This window comes from Durio zibethinus, chromosome 8, assembly GCF_047325235.1.
Source record: "Durio zibethinus cultivar Kanyao isolate XHJ-2024 chromosome 8, ASM4732523v1, whole genome shotgun sequence".
In the NCBI taxonomy this organism is placed as follows: Eukaryota; Viridiplantae; Streptophyta; class Magnoliopsida; order Malvales; family Malvaceae; genus Durio; species Durio zibethinus.
The window spans coordinates 767,442-792,644 of NC_143169.1; the positions used below are offsets into that span (position 1 = coordinate 767,442).

Genomic DNA, 25,203 nt, shown 5'->3' on the forward strand with positions numbered 1-25,203 from the left:
GTTTTGGAGAAACTAAAAAAAATATATATATATATATATTATTTTTATATTCCTCACTTGAATTATTATTATTATTATATTTTTGTTTTATAATTTTCCCTCTTTCTCAAGCTTGTAAGTCTGAAATATCAAATATGCTTTTATTTTAATTATATTTATTTTTTATATTACAGTCTCTAAATTAGTTGTAATAATTTTTAAAGAGAAATTTTGTGAGTAATAAAAAGGAAATATTTGCCCCAAGAAAGCTGGAGGATTGTTGTCCACTTGCTTGAAGAGGCATTTAATCTACCAATTTATTATTGACTAAGACATTCAAAATTTTCATCCAAGAAATTGCATTAAGATATTCAAATTTTGCGTGCAATTTCAAAATTAAACTCACATTTTGCGACGAATAATGAAAACGTTAGCTGAAAAACCAAAAAAAAAAAAAAAATCATAACTACAATTAGAGCGAATAGTAGTAGCATTTAATGTGGTGATAAATTAGTTATTAAAATTCAAAAAATGATAATCACAAATATTTATGTATATCTAACGAGCAACATGTTCGTTAAAACCCACACGTGCCTTGTTATACTTTCAACGTCATCATCGATGACTCCTTAATCACAAAGTCTTGCACATAAATATCTAAAGGCCAGAGTTTTGTCCTTTATCGTAGCATGAATTTGGTTCCTCTTAACCTTTTGGTTTATATAAATGGTCCACAAAATAATTGAACAGAAACACAAGAAAGTTGTCCCATTGAATGTATTTGACAAGTTTCATGATTATAAGTGACAATTAAGGATATAATTTATCAAGTTTGAATTAATATAATATTATATTTAAATTCAAGTTCGATTTAAGATTTGAGATTCGAAATTTGATTCAAACTCGATCGAGTTTTATTTTTTTAATTTAAACTTGACTTGATATAAAAATCAAACTATTCTAACTTGAGTTTAATTTGATATAAAAAGTGAAAGTAGCCATTGAATGCATGAAAACAAATAACCGTTGGTGTGATTTCACCCAGACCCAATTGATCATTTCCTTGAGGGGATCGATTGGTTCAAGTTTTATGCCATTTCATGCTTAAAAAATACGACCTGATTGATCCCTTCCATGAAAGGATCAATATTGTCAATAGTTGGGTGATTGTCTCATATTTTGCACTCTACTCCCTAATTTGATCATATTTTGAGTTATATAAATTCAAATCACAAAACTGTTTGAAGATTTAGAAACTAGACTTAAAGAGATTTCTATCCATATAAAATTCATCACCTAATTCATTGAGTATGAATTATAGTGAATTTTCAAATTTACTCATTGTGCAGTTTTTTTTACAACTGCAGAGTGTCTAGTAAAAATTCAAAATCTTTTCTTAGAAAATTTGGATTTTGATTTTGTTTAATCCATTAGAAAGTAAACTCAAAGAGATTTCCAACCATATAAAATTCAAATATTAAAACTTTTGTAAATTAATACATAAAAATAAAATAAATAATCTTTAAAGATAGATTTGGTTTGAGAAATATGAAACCAATAAAGGTTTTTTAAAACTTTGAAAATCATATTATTTATTTAGTACCAAAATATAAAACTTAAGAACATGTACTAAATAAATCTTTTTCAAAATTTTGATCAAGTTTATTTATCTTTAATGTTTTATTATTTCAAAATAAGGATAAATTCAAGGTTAACAAAGATTATCCCTCAATTTGTTGGTAAGATTAAAAATTATTTGTGCATGAAAATTCATTAAACCCTCCAATAATTTTGTAAGATTTAATTCAAATTTTAAATTCCAATAATTCGATAGGATTGAAAAACTTTTTTTTGAAATCCTTTTAAATAATAACATGCAATAATAAGATAATAAATTATGCAATAATAATAAACTATCATACAATAATATTAATTATTATGCAATTAAATATATTTAATATATCACATAATAAATGTGAAAAAAATTATGCAAATAAATTAATTCATGCTAAAATAAGTACTAAAAAAAGTAAATTCATAGAAAAATAAACCATTTTTTTCTGATCACATTAATTCAAACAACCATAATAAATATAAAAAAATAATATATAAAAAAATTAGAAAAAAAAAAAAGAAAAACTTAAGAAATGGGTCGGGTTGGAGTTTGGTTGATGCACGGGTCACAAGTGGGTTAACAGGTCCAGCCAAATCCCAAAACGATACTGTTTCAATGCTCTGTAAAAATCAAGATTTTTTTATTGTTCTCAAACTTGCCTAACTCTCTCTCTCTAAATCTGATTCTCTCTAACCTCTCTCTAGATATCTAACCAGAGAACCAAGTAAAATCTAGATTTCAGCCAATCAACCCAAATTTCAACGTTGTGAAATTCAAATGATCATCAAAAACTTCAAGTTTTTTAAAAAATCCTTGTGAATCCAAAATCTGTTGTCATAAAAACCCTCTAGCTATCGTGAAACCCATTTGAAAATTCAAACTTCCATTATAAAAATCAAACAAAACCCATAAATATGAACAAAAACCCAAAAAAAATCCAAAAATTCAACAAATTCAATCATAAACCCATAAATTCAAAAAAACTTCTAGCAATCCAAATTTTAAAAATGGGATTCAAATCCAATAATCAATTCCAACAATTCCAAGAATTTCCAAGATTCAAATAGAACGCTAAACCCATAAATTCAAATGAATTTCAACATTTCTAGAAATCATATCAAGATCCCAAAACTACTTTCAAGACACTAAGAATTAAACCTCAAACCTAATTTCAAAAATTTCACATAATTGAATACCCAGAAGCCCCAAAACTCAAAAATCCAAAAATAAAAACCCAAAACCAAAAAAAATTCCCATGTTCTCTCTCTTATTTTCAGTCTTTCAATGTTCTATTCGATTTTGTTCATTTATAGGGATTGAATCCCTTTCATTTTGAAAAGTAAATTGAATATAAGATTATGATTTTATTTGATTTCATGCATTTGATTTATTCCCAAATTCAAGTTGAATCCACGTTTTCGTTTTTTGAGATTTTTAATTTTCTTCCTTTTTTTTCCAAAACAAGTAAAATTAAAATAAATAAATCAAATCAAATTAAAATTTAAATTTTTCTTATCAGTCCAAAGCTTCCCAATCAAGCTTAATTAATGGTCGAAGGCTCATTTTTGCCCCGAAAAAATCTCGAACAAAATGGGATATTTATTTAAATACAATATAAATATTAATATTAGTTTGATACATCATTATTTTTATTTTTTAATCTTTAGTAGTTTATCATTTTTTATATGATATTAAAAACTAATATAATACATTTACGATTATTGTATCAGTATTGCATATATTAAAATTTAAATATATATATTAAATACATATGAAATTGGTATCAAATTTTTTAATTTTTTTAATATGCAAGAACTTTTTTACATTAATAATATATATTACATATATATATATAAATATAAATCTTAGCATATTAAATATATACTGCTTTTTGTAACTTTTTATAATAAGATTAAAACAAATTTATTAAAAAAGGAATTAAGAAAGACAATATACTCTTTTTTTTTTTTTTAAGTTAGAAAGACAATATACACTTAATTATTAATAATAAGTAGCATCCAACATTATGATTATTGATCAATCAAAGCAAATTCAAATCATATAAATATACAATAATAGATTATACTGATAATAAATAATATTTACAATGATAAGAAACTATACGATATCTTAATAACATGAATTATGATATATAATTATTTTAAATTATAAGAGTTAAAATAAGATATTATATATTTAAAATTAAAAATAACACATACTCATATACATAATGAGAAAAATTATATAATTTATTTTACATTATATAAGATGATATTATTAAAATGTAACATATAAATTATTATTGTAAATACACATTTCAATAATTTATTTTAAATATTTTATTCTAAATCACATGACAAAAGTTTATACATTAGAAATTAAACATAAAATGTTTATTTTAAAGAACATTTTATAATGATAAGAGATTATATAATTTATATTTCTATATAACATGATAAGGTATTATTATAATGTAATATATATACTCATCTTAATGACTTGTTTTATATACTTTATTCAAAAATCTAAATCACATCATATGATACCTATATATAATTATAAAAGATTATATAATTTATTATAAATTATATGTACATGAGTATACCCATGATAGTTAAAATATGTAATTTATTTTAATTATATTATAATGTATAAAAAATGATTATAAGTAGCATAAATATATTAATTTTACTTTAGAAATATATATTAATTTGATATTTTTCAATAATTTTAATAAGTCATTAAGATCTTTTGCAAATAAATCATGCTAATTAAGTAATTATTGAAAATATATAGTAATATTTATATATTAGAAAAAATAATAATTTTAGTATCAATATATTAATATTATGTATAGGAGAAAACAAAAAAGTAAAAAGTATTAAAAATATAGCTTTTGGAATAAACTTTTTTTTATCATACATACATATATACATATATATAAATATATATTATATATTTATATACACATATATGATTATTATATATTCATATTCTTATTTTTATTTATTTATTTTGAATTGATTGACCTAGTAGGCTGGTATACCTTATTTGTTAAATTGGATATGATGTTTAATGATGGCATCTACTATCTACTAGACATTAACTTGGATATTTATGAATTATTTTGTTATTTTAAATATATATTATGGAGTATAAAATGGATTGAAAACATTAATATTATTTTTTTATGTAAGTTTCAGTTTAATGTTTTTAGTGGAACATCACTTATTAATGATAGAGACTCTGACTTTTATGTAGTGTAATTTACACTATGTAAATGTGTAATAAGGCATAAGCTATTGATTACATTTAGTGTTTAGTGTCTTAAGAATTTAGTATTTAAGCTTATTTGACTAGTGCTTAATTAAAATTAGTAAGTTGTAAATAATGGATAATTTATAATTATTTATTATTTTAGTCATATTTTCGTATATATTTATATTAATTGTATCTATTCGTGTTATTCATATTTATTCGTATCATATTTAAAAAGATTGATTGTACTTGTATTATATTGCATGTAAATATATAATAGATATATCGTATTTATTTTTAAAATTTAAATATATTTTATAATTTATTTTATGTTCGTATTTTAATAATTCATATCATAACATATATCAAATATAATATAAAAACACGAATGGCCAAATTTGCTATACACCCAACAATGTATTCACCCTGAAAGAACAGCCAAATCATATAATGGTTGCTTCAGTTTTTCGCTAATCGAGTAAATAAATGTTCAAGTGTTTTTTTTTTTTCCTTTTGAAGCTACCTTTCAATTTTAAAAAACCAATAAAGGACAGTTATATGAAAATGGCGATCACTACCTTTATATATTAAAACCCAAAGGAATATCGTCATTTTAATAATTTATATTAATCCTTACATATATATATATATATATATATATATATATAACACTCAAATATATTATAATAAATGTCTAAATTTTTCTTGCAAATTCTGAATTTATATATCATAATTTTATTACATAGAAAAACACAATAAACCTTTCATTGTCCAATTTGTTTACTAATCTATTGATGTATTTTTTACAGTGCATTTTTTAATTTTTTATCTTGATCCTTTTTTGCAGTTTAAACTTAGCTATTAACCAATTACTAATCATATGTTTGTTTATTATTATGCTTTTATTTTTATAATTTTTAATTTTTTTTAATCATGATATGTGACTTTTTTTTTGCATTTTAAATTTATTTATTAGTCAATTGTTGTATTTTTGGTGTTTGCATTTTTAGATTTTTTTTTTAATTTTTACCATGATTCCTTTTTTTTTTTTAAAGTTTAAATTTGGCTATTAACAAATTAAACTATACCAAGATTGATGATTATCTTTTCAACAGATGATTGGATTACCATAATTTGTGTTTATCAATTGTAAAATATTTATAATTATAAGACCAAACAATGTGTTAATACAAAAATGATGTTGATTAATGAAAAAGGTTTATATGCTTTTTTTTATATTGTTTTCATGCTATTTTCTTATCTGCAATTCATTTTATTATTTTTTTATTCAATCTTAGGCAATATTTTTTTTTATATTATTTGTTTATAACTAGGATGAAACACCATGTCTAGCGAACATATATTTCAAATTTTCAAGAAGAACAATCGAATGCCCGAAATGGATTGTCAACTTCACTAGTTATATTTTCAAACAGGAGGAAAAATAATTTTGGGCTGCCAAAGGCCAAATTCTTAATAAAATGCATTTTGACATCAAGCAATCAACTCTCGTCAAAGAGCAACTGACTCCTCTTTATGTTTTTCATCCAAAAGCTTATTTTAACACTTCAAACATTTATTCTTCCAGACATATATGATTATAAAAAAATATTAACATTAATATGACTTCAGATAAAAAAAAAAAGAAGTCCAATACTAAGGCCCATTTTAGAGTTTAGAACCTCATCTATTCTTCACTGCAGCTCAGCACCTACAAGTAAACAAAGTCCTTCTCAGACCATGCTCTCCTATGATATTTGTTCCCACAGCCCACTACCTGGGAAAAAACCTCTCTTGTAGTATCGTGTTCATGGGCAGAAGAAGGTACAAAGTGCTTGCAGTTTGCATTAATAAGACTGACATTTCACACGAGAAAGAGATTATAGAGAATTGGTTACAGCGTATCTGGTATTGCCTTATAGGCTGAATGGCTGGCTAACCGTTGGGCTCTTTCTGTCTGTCTATCTGGTATTGCCTTATAAGCTGAAGCCATCACTGCAACAACACCAGTCCTTTTCCATTAGGTAAATGTCATTCCCTTCCCAGTAGACCACTTGAATACCAACCAAAGCATGGAATAAAAGCAGAGGTTTCCAAATACATAACCCTGAAGAAAATTCAAAAAATTTTTTTGACGAAGAGGAACTATCGTTTAAAAGGTTATTTAAATGCCAACAAAATCAAATGACAATTGGTAATTGGTGTTTTCAAAACCATATATAAAGCCCCTTCCTCCATGCATTAATCTTTCAATAATTTCACTCAACTAGTTCTGCAAAACAAACACTAACATCAATGGCGGATAGGAATGGAGCAAGCATTGGTGAGAATTTTGAAACTTTCTTCAATGACTGACTCATTCGCCAGGAATACTTTCTTGAACAACTTTTTCAAGCACTTACATACCATTATATTAAAAAAGATTTAACACGACTTGTGGAATTAAAAATTTATACTGAATCAAATACTAACTCTTGGTTTATAATATTACAACAAACATGGTAATATAAGATTATTAATGATCAAATCACCTTGGTAATTTGATAATTAGATCACCACGGTTTTCTATCTCCAACTCTTCCAATCATCTCCAATCCCCAAATATATATATATATATATATATATAAATCAAATTTACTAATCCATTCTTAGATTATTTTAATTCCTATGAACAATTTGATAATTCAGTTTTAGGAATCACTTAATTAATGAAAATTTTTCAATGAAAAAGTTGTAAATGGCAGGGAGGAATTGTTGCAAGCGGCCATTAAGCTTGATACATGATTAACTCAACCAATAGTCATATACTATCCAATTTGGTGAGAAAAATGAAACAAAACAAAAACTCAATTGTAAAGATAAACCACTATGATTATACCGAATTTCTCAGCTAATGATAGTCAAAACTGAAGAGGAACAAAACCTTGTCCTCCTTACAAGAGCTTCAACGGCTGAATTGCAACTCCATTCCGTGCAGCCGGAAGGCGTCCCCATCTTCCTAAGCGTGGTTCCTGCAGTGAAGGTATTGGAGGCATCAAGAAGATTGACAATGACACTACCAAAAGGAAGGATGAAGGAAATCTGCTATTGAACGTTCCAGTATCACCGATGCAGTTTAAAATCATAATGGACGAGTCCATTACACACTTTCCATATGATTTTAGAAACATACACATGCATGCAGTCTTCGCTTCTTGGCCTAATGGCAAAGATGGCTTAGGAAGACATGCAAGATGGGAGTTGGAATCCCACCATGCCTATCCCCCATCTCCTATCCAGTGAACCAAAAAGAGTCATACACATGCAACCAAGAAAGAAAAAAATCAAGCATACATATCAGAGTCTCACAGTATCCCAGCTTAAATACTGTAATAGAAGTAGCACCCCTTTTAAGCCACAAAAAAATAAATAATTGTTCCAAAGACCTTTACCATGCTCAAACTGATCCCTGGTTCACTACGATTGTTAATCCTTGAAGTTTTGGTAAATAAGCCAGCATTAGAGATAGAATTGTTAAGGGAATTTTCTAAATTTAACGTAAATGTGGTATACCGTCTAAGCATGAACTGCTCTGCAACCAATCTTACTGCTGTGCATATACGTACATAACATACAAATGTAAAAGCAAATAATTTTGGAAAATTTTCAATGTATGCATGTAATACACATAAGACTGAGGCAGCAAACCATTATTTAATTGAAAGATGATGCAGATAGACACCAAAGAATTATTTTTTTTTTTCAAACATTATGTGGATGCCTTTCCAGGAACATTAATAGATAATAGAAAAGATAATTTCTTTATTAGGACCCACCTTGAGAATCAGCACATCAGGATGCAATTATAAAAGCGTTTTTTGTTTTTAATGCACTTCGTATAAGACAAAATTCAAGTCAATATTCGCACACCTCGTACCAAATTCAGAAAAACAAAACATTAATACAATAGATTTGTCCAGATCATGTTAAGGACAAATATTCACCTGCCCAACTCCAGCAACTAGGAACTGTCCCGATTTCGCAAAAGCCAGGGAATTAACAAATCCCACCTGTATTGTGGAAAGGATGTTGGTAAGCAACCGAAACCGAAATAAGGAGAGAGGGGTTAGGTCAAATATGGAAGCAACCATATGAAGGACTCAACCTCACCAGTATTCTAAAAGAAAAGTGAAAAATATGAAATGACATGAGACTCCGTGGGATTAACCAGTGTTATCAACCTTTCTCAACAGCATGCTACTTATTCTTGTGATATAGGTTTCCAAAAGTGTCTTCTCTCAGCCATTTTTTACTTGTTGAGCTTTTACACCTCAGTATACAATATAGCCTGCTAGGTGGAAAATGATTTAATTGACAGAGTAACTTGTTTTAAATCTATGCCTCATGAGATAAGTGTTAAAGTGAAGTGACTGCAGCTGACCACATTTCCAATAGCATTCCACCATTTTCTTTACAAAATTGTAATACTTTGAGAACAGCTTAATCATTGATCAATTCCAGCACTATAAGGGAAGGATACCGTAGCTAGGAATTAACAGTCACTTAGTGTGTATACCATGTAGAGCATCTAATCAAGACATATAAAGCAAATTCTATCCATAGCCTTAATTTTTAGGACTTATTTGCACAATCCTTGATGCTAAAAGCAATGAAGAAATACCATTCTCTTTTTGTAAATTTTGGCAAAAAATTAATTAATCTATAAATATATATAAAAGCATGGATGTTGAGAAACTTTTAAACTGACCAAAATGGAAAGTGTTATTCACTATATTACTAATTTCCCATTTTAAATTTTTTTATTATAAATAAGATTTATCTAATTTATAGGTAAGAATTCCAATTCCATCATAAGACTTTCATTAAATGGATTTTATTTAATAATAAATAAAGAAATAAAGTTTATATTAGATATTATTATCTTCAGAGTTATTATTTTTTATTAACTGTAAAAATAAAAAAAAAATTATATTCATCTAATAAATTTTGTACATGGAATGAATTTGACATATTAATACAAATTTCAGTTAATATGAATTTTATTAATTTTAGTTTTTTGTAGAATATGCAACTATATTCAATATATATTACTTAAAAATACATAAAATAACAAGTTTTGTCGCATGTGACAACAGATACTAGTATTTCCCAAGGACATACATTTGTGTGGAGACTAAAGATATGAAAATGATAATTATTTCAGTGACTATATTTAGTCTTTGCAAAAGATCCAGTCACAATGGATTACCCAATTGCCTATAAGTGCAATGAAAAACAGTAGTAAACTGTTAACTAAGGCATTGAGTAGGTGCTTTAACTTACCAATGGAATGTCATATAAGGGCTGTATGTCTTTTCTCCCAGTCTCAATGGCCCATAATCGAACGCAACCATTACCAGCTCCTGATGCAGCAAGGTCACTGCCTCTACATACAGTGATTGAACTGACCCAGGAATATGCTGATGAACAATTATAGCCCTCAATTTTGTGATCACCATTTTCTGCAAAGTGTAGGTATGAAGCAAATTAACCAAAAAAGGCTAACAAGTATTGCAAAGAAGCTAAAATCACATCTAAAACCTGCCCAACTTGGTTGTTCCTTTCCAGAGTCAAAACAATATCATACCATCATTTCAACATGGAGAATATTAAAAAGCAAAACCAAAAAAAGAGAAAAACTGAGAGAGAAAACTGAAAGAATCTTTAAGGAATAAAAACTTGATAAAAGAGGTATCCAAGGGCTGGGCTACCCAACCCACTTCAGGCCAGACTTAAGCTAAGATTTTTTAAGTCTGATCCTATCCCAAAGTTATTATTTTATTAAACAAATAATATATTTTATTTAAATCTAATTCTAATATACACAAAAATATTTAAAAATTCATTTAAAAGTTATCTTTAAGTATTCAAATGATAAAAGTATGTCTATGGGCAGGCTAGGCTTGGGCTTAGGTTTGAAAAGATTTAGGCCCGGCCTGACAGAGCACACCACTTAGTATTTCCAGAGATCAGATTGCAAAAAATCACAAAAATTAAGCAGAAGTTTCATAAGAACCAATTGACATAATCAATAACCACGACTCGCAAAAAATCAGGATTAAAAATTTTCAATCAATCATATTATCATAAAATGATTACATCCACATTATCCATGGTCAGATTAAAAGCAAACTTAAATGATAATTTGCGCATAAACAGACACAATTGAAAGAATGTCACTGAGATTCTCAGCAGCCAACCAATGGTTACCTCTCAGTTTTATCAGGCATCAGATAGCAAGCAATAATATAATAAATTTGTGTGCATAAGCAATATAACTTTAAGAAACCAATTGATAGTATTAACAGAAATTAATACACAAAAAAATCAGGATTAGCAAACTTTAATCAATCATGCTATCATAAATAATTACTTCAACATTATTCATGGTCAGATTAAAAGCTAACATAAATATATATTATGCACAATAAGCAAGTATTTAAAAGAATGTCATCCAAATCCCCAGAGGCCAACCCTCCAACTTCTAATATCAGAATCAGGAAAAACATGGTTAATTGAAATATTAGTTATTTACCTAGAAGGCTATCAGGGATTTTTCCAGTGCCTTTTTGTTCAACATTCTGGCAGGCAGGCAGCTGAGTATGAGCATTCTTCACAATGTATACAGGTTTCTTTCTTAACACACTCCAAAGTTCAATACTTCCATCATCCGAGCCAGATAAGAATTCATCATTGTTAATAAAGCAACAGCATTCCAAAGATACTGGTGGAGGACGAAAAACCAAGCGTGACTGGTCGAGAACCTATTTAGCATGTTGCAGAACTGATGCCTATCAGATATGGAGAAGAAAAGCAATATGCTGATATCCCTCTAGCCTACAGTTAAATGCCAAACATGCTACTAGTAGTTTAACACAATGCTCAGAATATAAGGGAGGAGAGGCTGCAGGATGTGCACATTAAAAGATATCCACCAATTTTGATTGTAATGGAAATGCAAGGAAACTTTTAATGCCAACATGATGTACTCTTTAAAAATTACTCCACATCTCATTGTTACTTTTGTCAATGATTGTCTATTTTGATGATGAATTAAAACTTCTAAATCATGTTTACCTTAAACAACATCATAAACCGATCACGTCCAACAGTCAATACTCGTTCTTTCCTTAGGCAATCAAGTGTCAACACCTCACTTTCATGACCACATATTGTGTCAATGTGAGTTTGTTCTTCCATATTCCAATACTTCACGGTTCGATCAAATGATCCAGAAAAAAGATCTGCAGTTCCTTGCCTAAAACTTAAACATGATACAGGTTTTTGATGACCTGGGAATGCCTGTTGTGCAAAAATTAAAGGTCAAATTGAGAAAACTGTACATTTCCTTAATCACACTATTGAAAAATAGGAACAGGTTAAGTTGCCAAGTAGACAGACTAAAATAAGACAAGCAATGGAACAACTTGCTAATAAACTTTCATGAATCTTATAACAGGTAAATACCAAATGGCACATATAACTTAGAGGCCCTTCATAGTGAAAGAAGGTCCAATATATGTTAGTTAAATGTCTTTACACTCTGACAGTTCACTTTCATTTTCCCAGCTGAAAAATGTAATAATTAATGCCTACACTTAAGACAACAATATATTCCTTTTTTTCAAAAAAAAAAAAAAGTATACAATTTCATCTAGCATATTTGCCAAGTTTGAGAAACAAGACAGAATTACCATTTCGTGCTTTCTTGTACGATTATCCCACAGATGTACATGGCGGTCCATGCCTCCACTAGCCAAATACCGGCCATCAGAACTAACAGCCAACGCAAAAACACTTTTACTATGCTTTTTAAGTCGACCACGTGGATCCTTCGCCCCGTGACTTTTAAGAATATCTTCACTAGGCCATTTATACTTTTCAGTTTTCCCACTTTCTACATCCCACTGTAAAATAGTACCGTCTTTGGATGCCGAAAAGCCCTTCGAGTCATCATCAGAGAGAGCTACAGCAGTAACAGATTGTCTATGCTTCACTAAAACTTTAAACCCATCAACAGTTTCTGCTTTTTTAAGCCTGAGTTGAGCACACTCAACAACGTAAGCATCAAATAAAAAAGAATCGCTATATAACAAAGCAAAAGCACTCCTAAATGCTTCCAGTTAAAACGATAATTGGATATTCGATACATAAGTGAGATTTATTTATTTTATTTTACCTGGAAGCAACGACTCGCCTAACCCTGCCACTCTCCTCGAGCTGCTGCTGCTGTAAAATCTTAGCCACAAAGGAATCCCTCGCCTCTTCCTCTTCATCTTCCTCATCCCCATCCTTGTCTTCTTTTTCTTTTCTTGCTATTGCCCGCATCTTATCCAAAAGCTCCGTTGCCACCCTTTTTCGGATCTCACCAGGGGTCTCCTCATCCTCCTCAACCATCTCCTCTCCCCCGCTTGCGTCAGAACCCCCCAGAATCTCTGCCTCCTCTTCAGAGTCCCCTGAATCAATGTCATCATCCTCGTACTCCATTTTCCGCCGCTTCTTGCTCTCCGTTTCGAAAAACGGGTCATTGTTGATCGAAAATTTGTTTCCCTTTGGGCCTCCTTTTGGGGCCGATGAGCCTCTCTTCTTCTCATTCTTGCTCTTCATGGTTCAACAATCAGAGATGCAGAAAGGAGAGTTTTGAGTTTTGAGAGAAGAAACAAAGATTTCTTCTTTCAAAAAAAAATTGTCTTCTTCAAAATCCAAACAAGAAGAGAAACGGTGGGTTTTAGACTAGGGTTTTTCTGTTATGTGATGTGATCTAAGGTATGGGTCGGGTCTCGGTTGCGGCTTAAAACTTGGATAGGGACTGAAGCCGCAAATACAAATAGAGGAATGCTACTTAAACTCCACGTGTCAATAAAGAAGTAAATAGTAGTATCTCATGCTTTTTTTTTTTCATAGATACAAACTAATTTATGGTTTGTGCAATACAAGGATTAATTAATTAATTTAATTTAAAATTATAATTACAAAATAATATTAAATTTTAAATAAATATATAAACAAAATATAAAGTTATTATTTAAAAGTATTAAATTCTTTATTTTTTAAATTTTTTTAAGTAAAAATGAATGATTGACCTTTTTATAAATTATTTCTTAAATTTGTGTAATTGTTCAATTTAAATTTACAAAATGATGCTAAATTTACAAAATGATGCAAAGTCTCGGAAAATAGACACATTTCTTGGCTTATGGACATGCAAATTCTATTCCTTGTTGTTGTTGTTTTCTTAAAGATTTTTTTCTGGTTAATATTAAACAGAAAGAAACGAAGCTGATAGTTGGATGTGTTCTACAAGCTTGGGAATCTTTATATAAGATTAATGGACGCCTAGCAAGGCCTTAAACAGGCAACCGTGGATTCAGGGATAAAATTCTACCCCATTCCATAAAACAAATTACTCAAATATTAGAAGGTTTGATGTATTATGGATGTCCATTTAGGGGTTCATATCTTCTCTGACAGGGGAATCCTATTTCATGAATGATCTCATCCCTTCCCTTCCCTTTGCCTCCTTTTCCCTCATGTGTCCATGCATTAAGATACATTCTTATATATATATATATATATAAGTGTGTGTGTGCGTTTTTTTTTTTTTTTTTTTTTAAATTTTATAAAACTTTTTAACAGTTTTTCCCCTTCTTCCATAACTCAGCCCCACCATTAAAATTGATTGATTTACCTGGATTGGAGCTAAGAATTGTGGATGACTCATTGGTGAGTTGCTCAATTTTATTTTCCTTTGGTTTTAATTTTTAACAGCTAGACACTCTGATTGTGTTTCTTGATTCTTCATTTACATTGCCAGCTTTTGAAATGCTTTGTTTAGTTAGTTATCTGATAATTTCTCTTATTTTGCTCTTCAGCTCACGAGTATGTTGAACATAATGATGCTATTTTCTCATCATTGTGCCTGCTGCTCAGGCGCCAGAAATTTCTTCATCTAGAGCACTTAGGATTAAGGAAGATGATTCAGAGGGGTGGGAATTCAGTAGTGCTTGCGCACTCTAATTAATCCTTTTTCTAGGCAAAAAAAGATAAAAATTTTACTGCCAGTTTTTAATTGATTGTAGGAACCAGAACTGTTGGCATTATTTCTAAAATTGATCAAGCTGCTTCAGACTCAGAAGCCCTCGCAGCTGTTCAGGCTCCCTTGTTAAATCAGGGACTAGCTAAAACGTCTGATATTCAATGGGTTGCTCTAATTGGTCAGTCGGTTTCTATAGCTTCAACTCCAACTGGAAGTGCTTTAACTGACAATTCTTTAGAAACAGCTTGGCGAACGGAGAGTGAAAGTCTAAAATCTATTTTGACTGGAGCCCCCCCAAATAAGCTTGGGAGAGTAGCTTTGGTAGATGCCCTTGCTGGCCAGATACGTTACCGAATGAAACTCAGGCTTCCAAATGTCCTTTCTGAGTACTTGCTTTTTCCCAATTTCTTTTGCTCCATGGTTTACGTTTATGCAATTACAAAAGTCTACTAAATTGCTGCATTTTTTTTGGTCAGTGCATTTTACTTTCTAATACTGCGTAGAAAGTAGAAATGTTGTGTTAATGGACCCTAGGTTGCTGTAGAATTGTTCTTGTTTTAGCTCCCAAGATTTAATGAGAGAATTACCACAAGACACATTAAAAGTTTTTACTTTCTGAATCTGTGTCAACATCTATTTGCCATTAAATGACATATTGTCTTTAAAGGCTCATGCTTGTATTATAGAAGCTATTGATACCACCCCTAATCAGCTAAGCATGATTCTAAATTGAAAATTTTTGTGAAGTTGACTGTTGCAAAATCATTAGCTTATTATTAGATGAGTTCACAAAGTAGAGTGGCCACCTGTTGGCTGGTGAATTATCAACGTTAAGGTTCTGTTCTATTATTAGCTATCAAATATATGTCAGGTTGATAGTATCAGACAAAACAACCCATTTGGAGTCTTTACAGCCCCAATTGAGACAACTCTTTTGGTATATGCTGGAATCATCTTTAATTTGGGTCTTATATGTTTCCTTTTTTAAAAATATTATTTCTTTGTTGTGTAATTGATGGAATTCACTTCATTTTTGTTTTAAGACTTAAATTTGATTTCAACAGAAAGGTTCAAACTAAACTTGGTTTTTAAATATGTTATTGTTAATATTAACATAGATCATATTCTCATACCTTTTTTGGGGTTTCTAATTCTTCCTTTCCTCATCACGTCAGGCTTCAGGGGAAGTCGCAAATAGTCCAGGAGTAAGGCTTGGTGAACAAATGGTTAGTGCTGCTGAAAGAGCGAGAGCTATTGCATTGGAGCTGTGCCGTGAATTTGAAGACAAATTTCTGCAAAACATAACGGGTGGTGAAGTGAGTTGCTTCATTCAGAAGTGAAATGCTCATCATTGTTGTCTAATACTGCAAGAGAGGGCTAAAGAAATATCTGCATGGTTATCCCATATTTAATAAATTTTTAATATTTTATAATTTTATATTCAAGTTGAACCCCTTCATTTACTTTCAATTAGTTTTAAGTTAGATGCTTAACATAGTATTAAAGCTTTAGGCTTTTCTTGGGAAGAAAGTATTTTCAACCTTCATAACCAAATCTTGTTAAATCTTTTAGTATTTTCTTTTTTCTTTGGCCTTCATTGCTTACAAACGTCTCTAGTTAAATTTTTACTATCAAGACTCGTTTCAGTCTTGAGAAAAATAACCATACTAGAGATAGCAAAATCTAACCCTACTACCCAATTTGAGGAAGTAACAACAACTAAAACCATTAGAGTACTATAGAAGTCTTAGGAACAAAAAAAGTTAGACAAACTAAAAAGCCTACTGGAATATGTTCTTTGGGTAAGGTCTCTAGTTCAGGTAAAGCTTTTAGTTCTTGTGGATTAAATATCTTGGTTAAACCTATTACGAGTTCTTGGATCATTGACTCTAGAGTCATAAACCATATGATACATTCCTCACAAAAGTTTAGTACATAAATCCTGTGTCCTAGTAATAAGAAAATTATTGTTGTAGATGGTTCACTTACTACAGTGACAGGATTCAGAGATATTCAAATTAATTCATCGTTTATTCTTAAAAATGTTCTTCACGTTCTTGGATTGTTTATTTATCTAATATCTATACAAAAACTTACTAAAAATATGAACTATAAAGTGACTTTTTATCTCTCTTATTGTGAATTTTAAGACCAAAATTCAAATAAAAATATTGGACTTGCTAAGAAAAAGGATGGACTTTACTATCTTGAGATATCAAACAACACAAGTAATATAAAAAATAGTTTATCTTTGTCATTTTCTTTCTAAAAAATCTCCCAATATGCTTATGATGCAATTGAATCAGATGGAGACTTTGTTGCATTTGTTATGTTTTATTGCTGTAACTTTATTAAATATTAACGTAAGAAAATGATGTAAACTATCTTATAGTGGAATATCTTATGATAACCTATGAATTAGAGAGTTAAACTTAAACACAATAGTCTTTGAGAGTGATAAACAGTATGTAGATCATATTAGAATAGACAGAAGAGCTTTTGTAAAATTATGTCATTTACTTAAAACAGAAGAGGAGGGTTACAGTCATCTAGATGTATATCAATAGAAAAACTAGTAACTAGCTTCCTCCACATTATTGCCTATCATACAAAAAAATATGATTATGAAACGTCAAATGGCCAGATCTAAAGAGACAATTAGTAAACAATTCTATTTTGTGTTGAATTTTATTTTAAAATTGCATACGTGGTTGTTTAAAAAACCCGAACTCATACAAAAAAATTCAATAGATAATAGATAAAAATGGTTTTAATGATTGTTTAGGTGTGTTAGATGGAACATACATTAAAGTCACTGTTGACACAGTTGACCAACCTAGATACAGGATTAGAAAAAATGAAATTGCTTCCAATGTCCTTGGTGTTTGCATCCTAGATATGCAATTCATGTATATTCTACAGGGATGAGAAGGTTCTATAGTAGATAGCAGAGTGTTAGTGTTGTTGGCCATGGCGTAGATAGAAAGATAGACCGAAATACATATATATATTTATAGATTTTGATGGTTTAGGATGAACGCTCTGATATCATGAAAAAATTTATGAGAATTTTATTTATGAATTCTTAAGAAACTTTCTAAAGTACAAGAGTATATATATAGCTAAAACATCAAATATGACAAATCCCATGATATCTTAAAGATAATAACAAATCACCTAAAAATCTTCTAAAAATAAATGGAAACTATCAAATAGGAATTTGATCAATGAACCAAATCTCTTTTATTTAGGAAACAACCAAAATACTAAATGAATGACACCTAATCAAATTTGGTTAGGAATCGCTTTTCCACAATAAGCTAATATGGTTAGTGAGATTAGAGTTTGGGCTAATATGAGTTTGGGCTAATATGATACATAATTTGATAGTTCATGATGTAAATTGTGCATTATTTGAAAGTTTAGGTTGCAATTATACATTTTATTTCTTTAAGTATCAATTTGTACATTTATCCAAAATTCAAATATCAAAAGTGTAATTAACTCAATAAACAATGATTATTGAGGTGTGAAGGTATACATGTATTGTAAAGACTCCTAAAAGACCTAACCTATTCTTTAATCCTCTTGGGATTGATATCCCCGATTGGAAAGTGATTAGTTATGATACTTAGACTCAAGTGTTAGGCATAAGATGTGGTTCATTTTTTTTGTTGTGAACTTTTGTTTTTATGTAGAGGGTCATATCTTCATACCAATGCCCTATTGATCAAATCAAATTTGCTATAAGCCTTTTAGTAGTAAATTTCTTGAGTCTTAATCTAGATTTAAAAGAAGAAAAAAAATTGAAATAATTGATGAAGGAAAAACAAAAGAAAGGATGGAAAAAAGCAAGAGACGAAGAGGATGCGAAGGATGCCTAACCCTTAGCTTCATGGTCACACAACCAACGGTCATCGAGACCCAGAAGTTGAAGAAGAAAGTGATCAAGAATTAAAGAAAGAAGAGATGGAGCTGTGAAAAAGATAGTTCAGAAAGAGCATCTGCGAATCCTTTTTGCCATGTTTAGTGTATAATAATATTATAATTACTCCCTTCATTTCAAATCTAACGTCAATTTTTCAACTGGAAAAGTGTTTTAGGAATGTGATTATTTGTTTCTTATTTTACAAATTTTACCCTTGAAATGACATATACGGTGGAGGGTCCTAGGGGTGTAATTGATCAAGTTCAAGCTGATATAATACTAAGCTTGAGCTTGATTCCAAATTTGAGACTTGAAACTCGACTCGAATTTGATCGAGTTTTATTTTTTTAGCTCGAACTCAACTTGAAATAGAAATTAAGCTACTCGAGCTTGTTCGATTAGGTTTGATTAACATGTAAAAATAAGCTCGATTTTTATATTCAACAAAAGCTCAATTATTTGTGCTCGAGTTTGAGATATTTTATCAATTAAAATAATTAAATATATTAAATATATAAAAGCTTAATTTAAGCTCGCGAATAACTCAAATTGGGTATAAGAATGCTCGAATTTAGCTTGATCGATAAGTTAAGTTATTTGAGCTCGGGCTCAACTCGATAATAACCGAGTCGAATTCAAATTTTATTCGAGTTAAATCTGAATAGCTTGCGAGTATTAATGTATCATTTGCTAAAGAGTCCCACCTAAAGTTAGCATTTCTATGGAGGTTAACATTGGAAAAGTGTTTTCATATTAGGAATTGGGACATTATTTTGAAATATCCTAAAATAGTAAGACGTATATTCAATGCGAAACAGAGGGAGTATAATATTCAGTTTAAGGGTGCTTCCAATAAGCTCCCTTTTACTTAGCTTTTCAAATTTTAAGGGCTTCTTGGATGCTTCCCCTTAACAAAGTAATCTAAATGAAATGTATTAATGTTGCATTTAATATGTAATAATAGATTTAGTGTTTTTTCCCTTTTTTTTTTTATAATAAAAAATGAAGTTGAACCAAGTTCTTTAGATATTTAAGTTCCAAAACCAAATCCGTAGTCACATAAAACTGATCTGGATCAAATACCTTGATTCAGTTTGATCTTTTGATCAAAGTTATAAAACCAAAGCCGTAGAGTCACTGAGAACCAAGATGAATCAAATATCTTAATTCATTTCCTTTTTTCTGTTTTCTGAAGCAAGCTAACTTGGTCACTTAAGAGTCTAAGAGGTGGTATCTTTGTCATTCTCATTTATGGTAACTGTGAAATTCATGTTACCTTTTCAAACATAAGCTTCCAAATGCTATTTTAATCCTTGAAATGGATAAAGAAATTAATTCCATGTCCCCTTCTGCTAGACTACCCTAAATATTCTTATACATAGCTATTTAAACTAAATTATTGTTTGTTTTTTGGTTATATGGTCTGGATTGTCCGTTTGCTTTGCTACCCTAAATATTCTTAATATATAACTATTTAACTAAATTAAATATTTTTGGTAATATTGTCCGGAGTGTCCCTAGTCATTGCCTAGGCCTAATCCCATCAATGGGTGATTTTAAGGGCATACTTCCCCAAATTGTCTTGGTGCATTCAAGATTTTACTCCTTAGTGCTTCCCACAAGGATCCAACTCTGGTTGACAATGCAAGAAGGAAGGAACTCTGCTTACCAATTGGACTAACCTTTGTTAGCTAAATTTTAAATAACTAGAAAAGGAAATCAGTTTTCTTTTAAAAAAGAAAACACTAACGTGTGTGAGAGAGAAGATTGGGACCGGAGAATTTGTTAGCTGTTATATTACTCTGATTTATGTATGTGATCCAATAACAATGCTCATATTGAAATAAATTGGTCTGTTCTTTATGTCAATGGTTGTTTTTCTGATTATTTAATCATCAGGAATGCAACATTGAGGAAGTTGCTGATGATGAGGGTGGCTCATCAAAAAGTTCCAAGGATAAGAAGGCAAATGGACCAGATTCTGGAAAGGACCCACTCTTGTTTTCAAGATAACTAGCAGGATTCCATATAAGACAGTTTTGAAAGGTTTTACAAGTTTCCCTAAATTGACTCTGTTATTCTTGTACGAAGTTGCATGCCACTATATGCTTCAATTTTATTCTGCAGCTCACAGTGCAGTTATCTTAAAGGCTGAGAGCATTGCAGATAGGGCTGAGTGGTTAGGAAAGTTGACAAATGTTGTTGAATCTAAAGGAGGTCAAGCGAAGGTTGAATCTGGCCCTCGTATGAGGCAAAGTCTATCTGATGGTTCACTTGTGAGTAGTTATCGGTTAATTCCAATTAGTTTCTTTATCTCATTCATGTGATGTGATTATGTTTGGGTTCCGGGTGCTGGGAATTTCTGCAGTTCTTTATTGATTATTAGGGGTATTTTGGTTTAGATTCGTTTTGACTAATTTGGTCATTCAATTTGATTTAACCATCTTTTATCTATGAATAAATGTTTGGCTGACAAGCATAAGAATTGGCCTTTTTGTTTTTGTTGGGAAAGAAATTCTGTCATAAGGTAATTTTTTTTGTACAAAATAACTGTAGTTAAATCAAAGGAAATTCCAAAAAGAATCACTTGGAACTTTGGAACTTTTTTATTACAGTGGAAAATGAATTTTTTCCTACCATTATTCTTTTTTATCCTTTTTATAGGCTAAGGTCTACGTAAAATAAAAGAGTTGTTTGGGAGGTGGCGAATGCATAGCTGAACGGCAAAAAGCTGGGATGGGGTTTATATGTAAAAATTTTGATTATCAAGCATGCATCTTCAACGTTATACATATTTCCCTTGCAGATACAATGGCAAGAAGACCTGCTGATCCTGAAGAAAAGCTTCGGTGGATGTCCCAAGAAGTACGTGGTTATGTGGAAGCTGTTCTTAACAGCCTTGCTGCTAATGTTCTAAAGGTCATTTGATTATCTTGAATGACCTTGTTGTTGTTTTTGCTGATGTATTGTTTCTAATCATCATTCTTTCAAGCAGGCCATTGTTCTTTGCCAAGTAGAGAGAGCAAAAGAAGACATGCTTATTCAGTTATATAGCTCTGTTAGGTCAGTGCTATCTATGTTCCCTGCACCCTTTTCCTGTAAAAACTATGCTTGTTAAGCTTTATCTGATATCCCTCAGTATGAGCAACAAATAAAAAAAAGATCACTTCCCTTCTGTCTTATTTTTTCTTTGTGAAAATGGCAATAGAAATTTGCTTCTGCCTTTCCTTCCTACCAAATACACAGCACGTCTTGCCAAACTGATATTGATAATTGATGTGAACGGACTTTCTGGTCAAGACAAACCAATATTATGCATGAGGGAATCTGATTATTCAGTTAGGCCGGTTTAGGACTTTATTTAAGTTACTATAGATATTATTCTCATGTTTTATATTTGGATGGAATAGAAGGCTGTGGTTTTATTTTACTCTGTTTGCCCTTAGTTTTCAGTTTCAGGTCACTATGGTAATTCTAGGACTTACGGGAAATTGTAAATTAGATCTAGAAAGTGTCTTATCTAGGTTTAGAGTTTATTGTACATTCTGGAAATTCTCGGTAGCTTCCCATTGGATCGCAAGTCTTCGTTATCATAAATTTGAACTCTGTAAATTAACATGTAATTTGTTTCATCAATAGATAACAAGTTTATATTTCAGTAGGTCTTCTGCTTCATCTGGGATTATTTGAAGCAATGCTGACCCTAGGGCTGAAGCCCCTGAGAGGCTGAGACTTTATGAGTCCAACATCTCATCTTTTTTTCTTCTTATTGTTTACTTTCCACTTTCCACTTTCCACTTTCCACTTTCCACTTTCCACTTTCCATCATTCTTTCAATCTAAAGCACTCTTGAATTTATCCTAAACTGCAGCCTAATTCACATAATTTCACCATCAAACTCTACATGAAAACCTCTAAATTTTCTACCTAGTATTTTTAGCTGCACCAAAACAACCTCCGAACAGCTGATTAGATCCTTAACTTCTTCATCATGTGCCAAAAAAAATTCTAATCAACCCCCCAAAATTCTTTCTTTCTAATTGTTGTTAGAAAGCCATTATTTCTTTCTTTTTTTCTTTTTTTCTTGTTGTGGATATATTTTTATTTTTTATTGTTATTTCAGTTCTTTGGGGAATAACGTTTCTCTTATGCTTTTGGTGGTTAGTGCCATAAGCAATGCCAGGGTTGAGGAGCTGCTCATGGAGGACCAAAATGTAAAGCGCAGGAGGGAGCGTTAACAGAAACAATTCTCTCTTCTTTCAAAACTTACAAGGCAACTTGGCATCCATGACAATCGAGCAGCTGCTACCTCCAGCTGGTCTAACGGCAGTGCAACAGGTACCCTTTTTGTGATTCTATTTGTGCAAACAAGTGTTGTGCTTTATTTGAAAAGATGGTTGCATGCGCATTTCCTATTTGTCTGTAGAGATGTTAGTACTATGTGCCTGGTGCAAACCTTTCATTTATTTCTGGCTTAATGTCACAAATGGCTCTTGAACTATAGTGAAATGTTTTCAATATCATATCTGAATTTAAAAAAATTTTATTTTGATACTTGAATTATAAATCTGTGAACTAATGTGGCACTTACCTCTAACATTGTTAACTTCTAATGAAGACATGTGATTGAATTAGTCTTCTAAGTATCACAATAGTTAATAGATTTATAATTTAAATATCATATTACAGATTTATGAAATTTAAGTACCACATTGAATATTTCACTACAGCTTAAGAGCCTTTTGCGATATTATGCTCTTTTTTTACTTGAGATTGTTAGGATTTGAACTTCGATGTTTGAAACTAAAAGTTTAATACTTTATTAACAGGTTACCCGGCCGTTGGCGAACATTCAAATGATCTAGAATTGCATGCATGCTGATTTATATTTTTAACTGTAGTATGCTTGTTTTGTATTGTAAAAATTTTATTTTACTGGTCTCTATACCTGAACAACTATGGTTTTCTCTCCCATTTGATTGAGATACAGAAAGCAGCCCACGGGCAAGTGGACCTGCATCAGGCGATGGTTGGAGGTCTGCATTTGATGCTGCTGCAAATGGATCTCTTGGCTCAGCTAGATATGGTTCCAACGGTCATAGCAGTCAGTATAGCGACCCAGCACAGAATGGTGATGCAGGTTCAGGTTCAAGCTCTAGCAGCCACAGGACACCAACTCGGTTGCCACGGCACCGCCACACTGATTCATCTTACGAATATATAAGAACTTAAATCACTTTTTCATTCATGCAGTCGTTTTGGTTGGGCATTTGATCTCGTCATCAAGCGTTTCTCGAGCTCAGATTATATAGAGTAGCGTCTGTAGAATTAGAATAGGTATGTAGATATTTGTGGCGTTTACAACCATGGGATTTTTTGGGATGTATTTTTGTTATATCAATTATAATTTTTTTTTTTCATTTTGGGAGGGGAGCGTGTATTGCTAGGAGGCTAATCTTTTCCCTATTTTTTAAGATACTACAAATGTATTATCAGTCATTTTATTACAATATTTATTTGTACAAGTTAGAGAGGAATTTTTACTTTTACTTTCTAAATTGTACTCAAAGCTCACAATTTCTTTGCATTTCAGCTAAACCTTCGTTTTCAAAAAGAATTCATTATTGAGAAATTTTAGTAGTATTATTGATGTATCATTTTATTTCAAACTTATAAAAAGGATAAACATTCAAATAGTATTATAAATTTACCGTGGGAATATGTTGGGTTTGGTTTCCTTAATTAATTGAGAATTTATTTTTTTAAAATAAAGAAAAGTTAATAACTCGGAGTTGGCTGTTCAAAATTGATTGGCAATGGGAGAAGTACTTCATTTCGGCTTGATAAATGCAGTAATGACGTTGTTAGTGATTTTCTTGATGTGATCTGAGCGCGGGGATCGGGAAAAATTAGACTTTTCTTCCCCAGGATGTCAAAAATCAATTGTCTCTTATGTATCCCATTATTATTACCAGGGAGGATCGGATTATTTGGCATGCAAATCCGACAGGTGAGATTACAGTTAAATCGCCATATAGCCTTCTTGTGTAGGAAATGAATATTAACTTTTGTTGGAATTGTTTCTGGAAATTGAACATGCCACCTCGTGTTTTATATTTTCTTTGTCTTGTTATACATAATAGAATTCTTTGTCTTGTTATGCGTCAAAAGAGGAATTTCTCCAACTATTCGTTATCCAAGATGTGACGCGGATGTGAGGATACACTATATGCTCTGCGAGATTGTCAGGATTCCCAAATTTTTGTTCCATTTGGCTGCATGGTGGTTATTTGGATCATTTCAATCCTCTACCTTTACATGATTGGCTGAAGTTCAATCTGTTCAAGC

The 25,203-nt window shown here is 30.7% G+C and overlaps 1 protein-coding gene and 1 pseudogene across 7 annotated transcripts; one reads left to right on the forward strand and one right to left on the reverse strand.

Moving 5' to 3' along the window:
* Window positions 1-6,359: 6,359 nt before the first annotated feature.
* Window positions 6,360-13,691, reverse strand: LOC111278866 (U3 snoRNP-associated protein-like EMB2271). Of its 7 annotated transcripts, none has more exons than XR_002688812.2 (8): window positions 13,071-13,691; window positions 12,586-12,928; window positions 11,969-12,193; window positions 11,427-11,655; window positions 10,175-10,353; window positions 8,836-8,901; window positions 7,731-7,863; window positions 6,360-6,847 (listed from the first exon to the last, which is right to left on the reverse strand). XR_002688812.2 is itself a non-coding variant. In XM_022865565.2 (8 exons), the coding sequence occupies exons 1-7, from the start codon at window positions 13,496-13,498 to the stop codon at window positions 7,786-7,788; spliced, it is 1,548 nt and encodes a 515-aa protein (XP_022721300.2). In that variant the 5' UTR covers window positions 13,499-13,684; the 3' UTR covers window positions 6,360-6,959; window positions 7,776-7,785. The 7 variants fall into 7 exon arrangements, 4 of the variants coding, with proteins under 4 accessions (XP_022721300.2, XP_022721301.2, XP_022721302.2 ...); XR_002688811.2 differs by having other exon boundaries at window positions 6,360-6,959; window positions 13,071-13,661; XM_022865565.2 differs by having other exon boundaries at window positions 6,360-6,959; window positions 7,776-7,863; window positions 13,071-13,684.
* A 633-nt stretch (window positions 13,692-14,324) lies between these two features.
* Window positions 14,325-24,380, forward strand: LOC111278402 (dynamin-2A-like; annotated as a pseudogene).
* The last annotated feature ends 823 nt before the right edge of the window (window positions 24,381-25,203 follow it).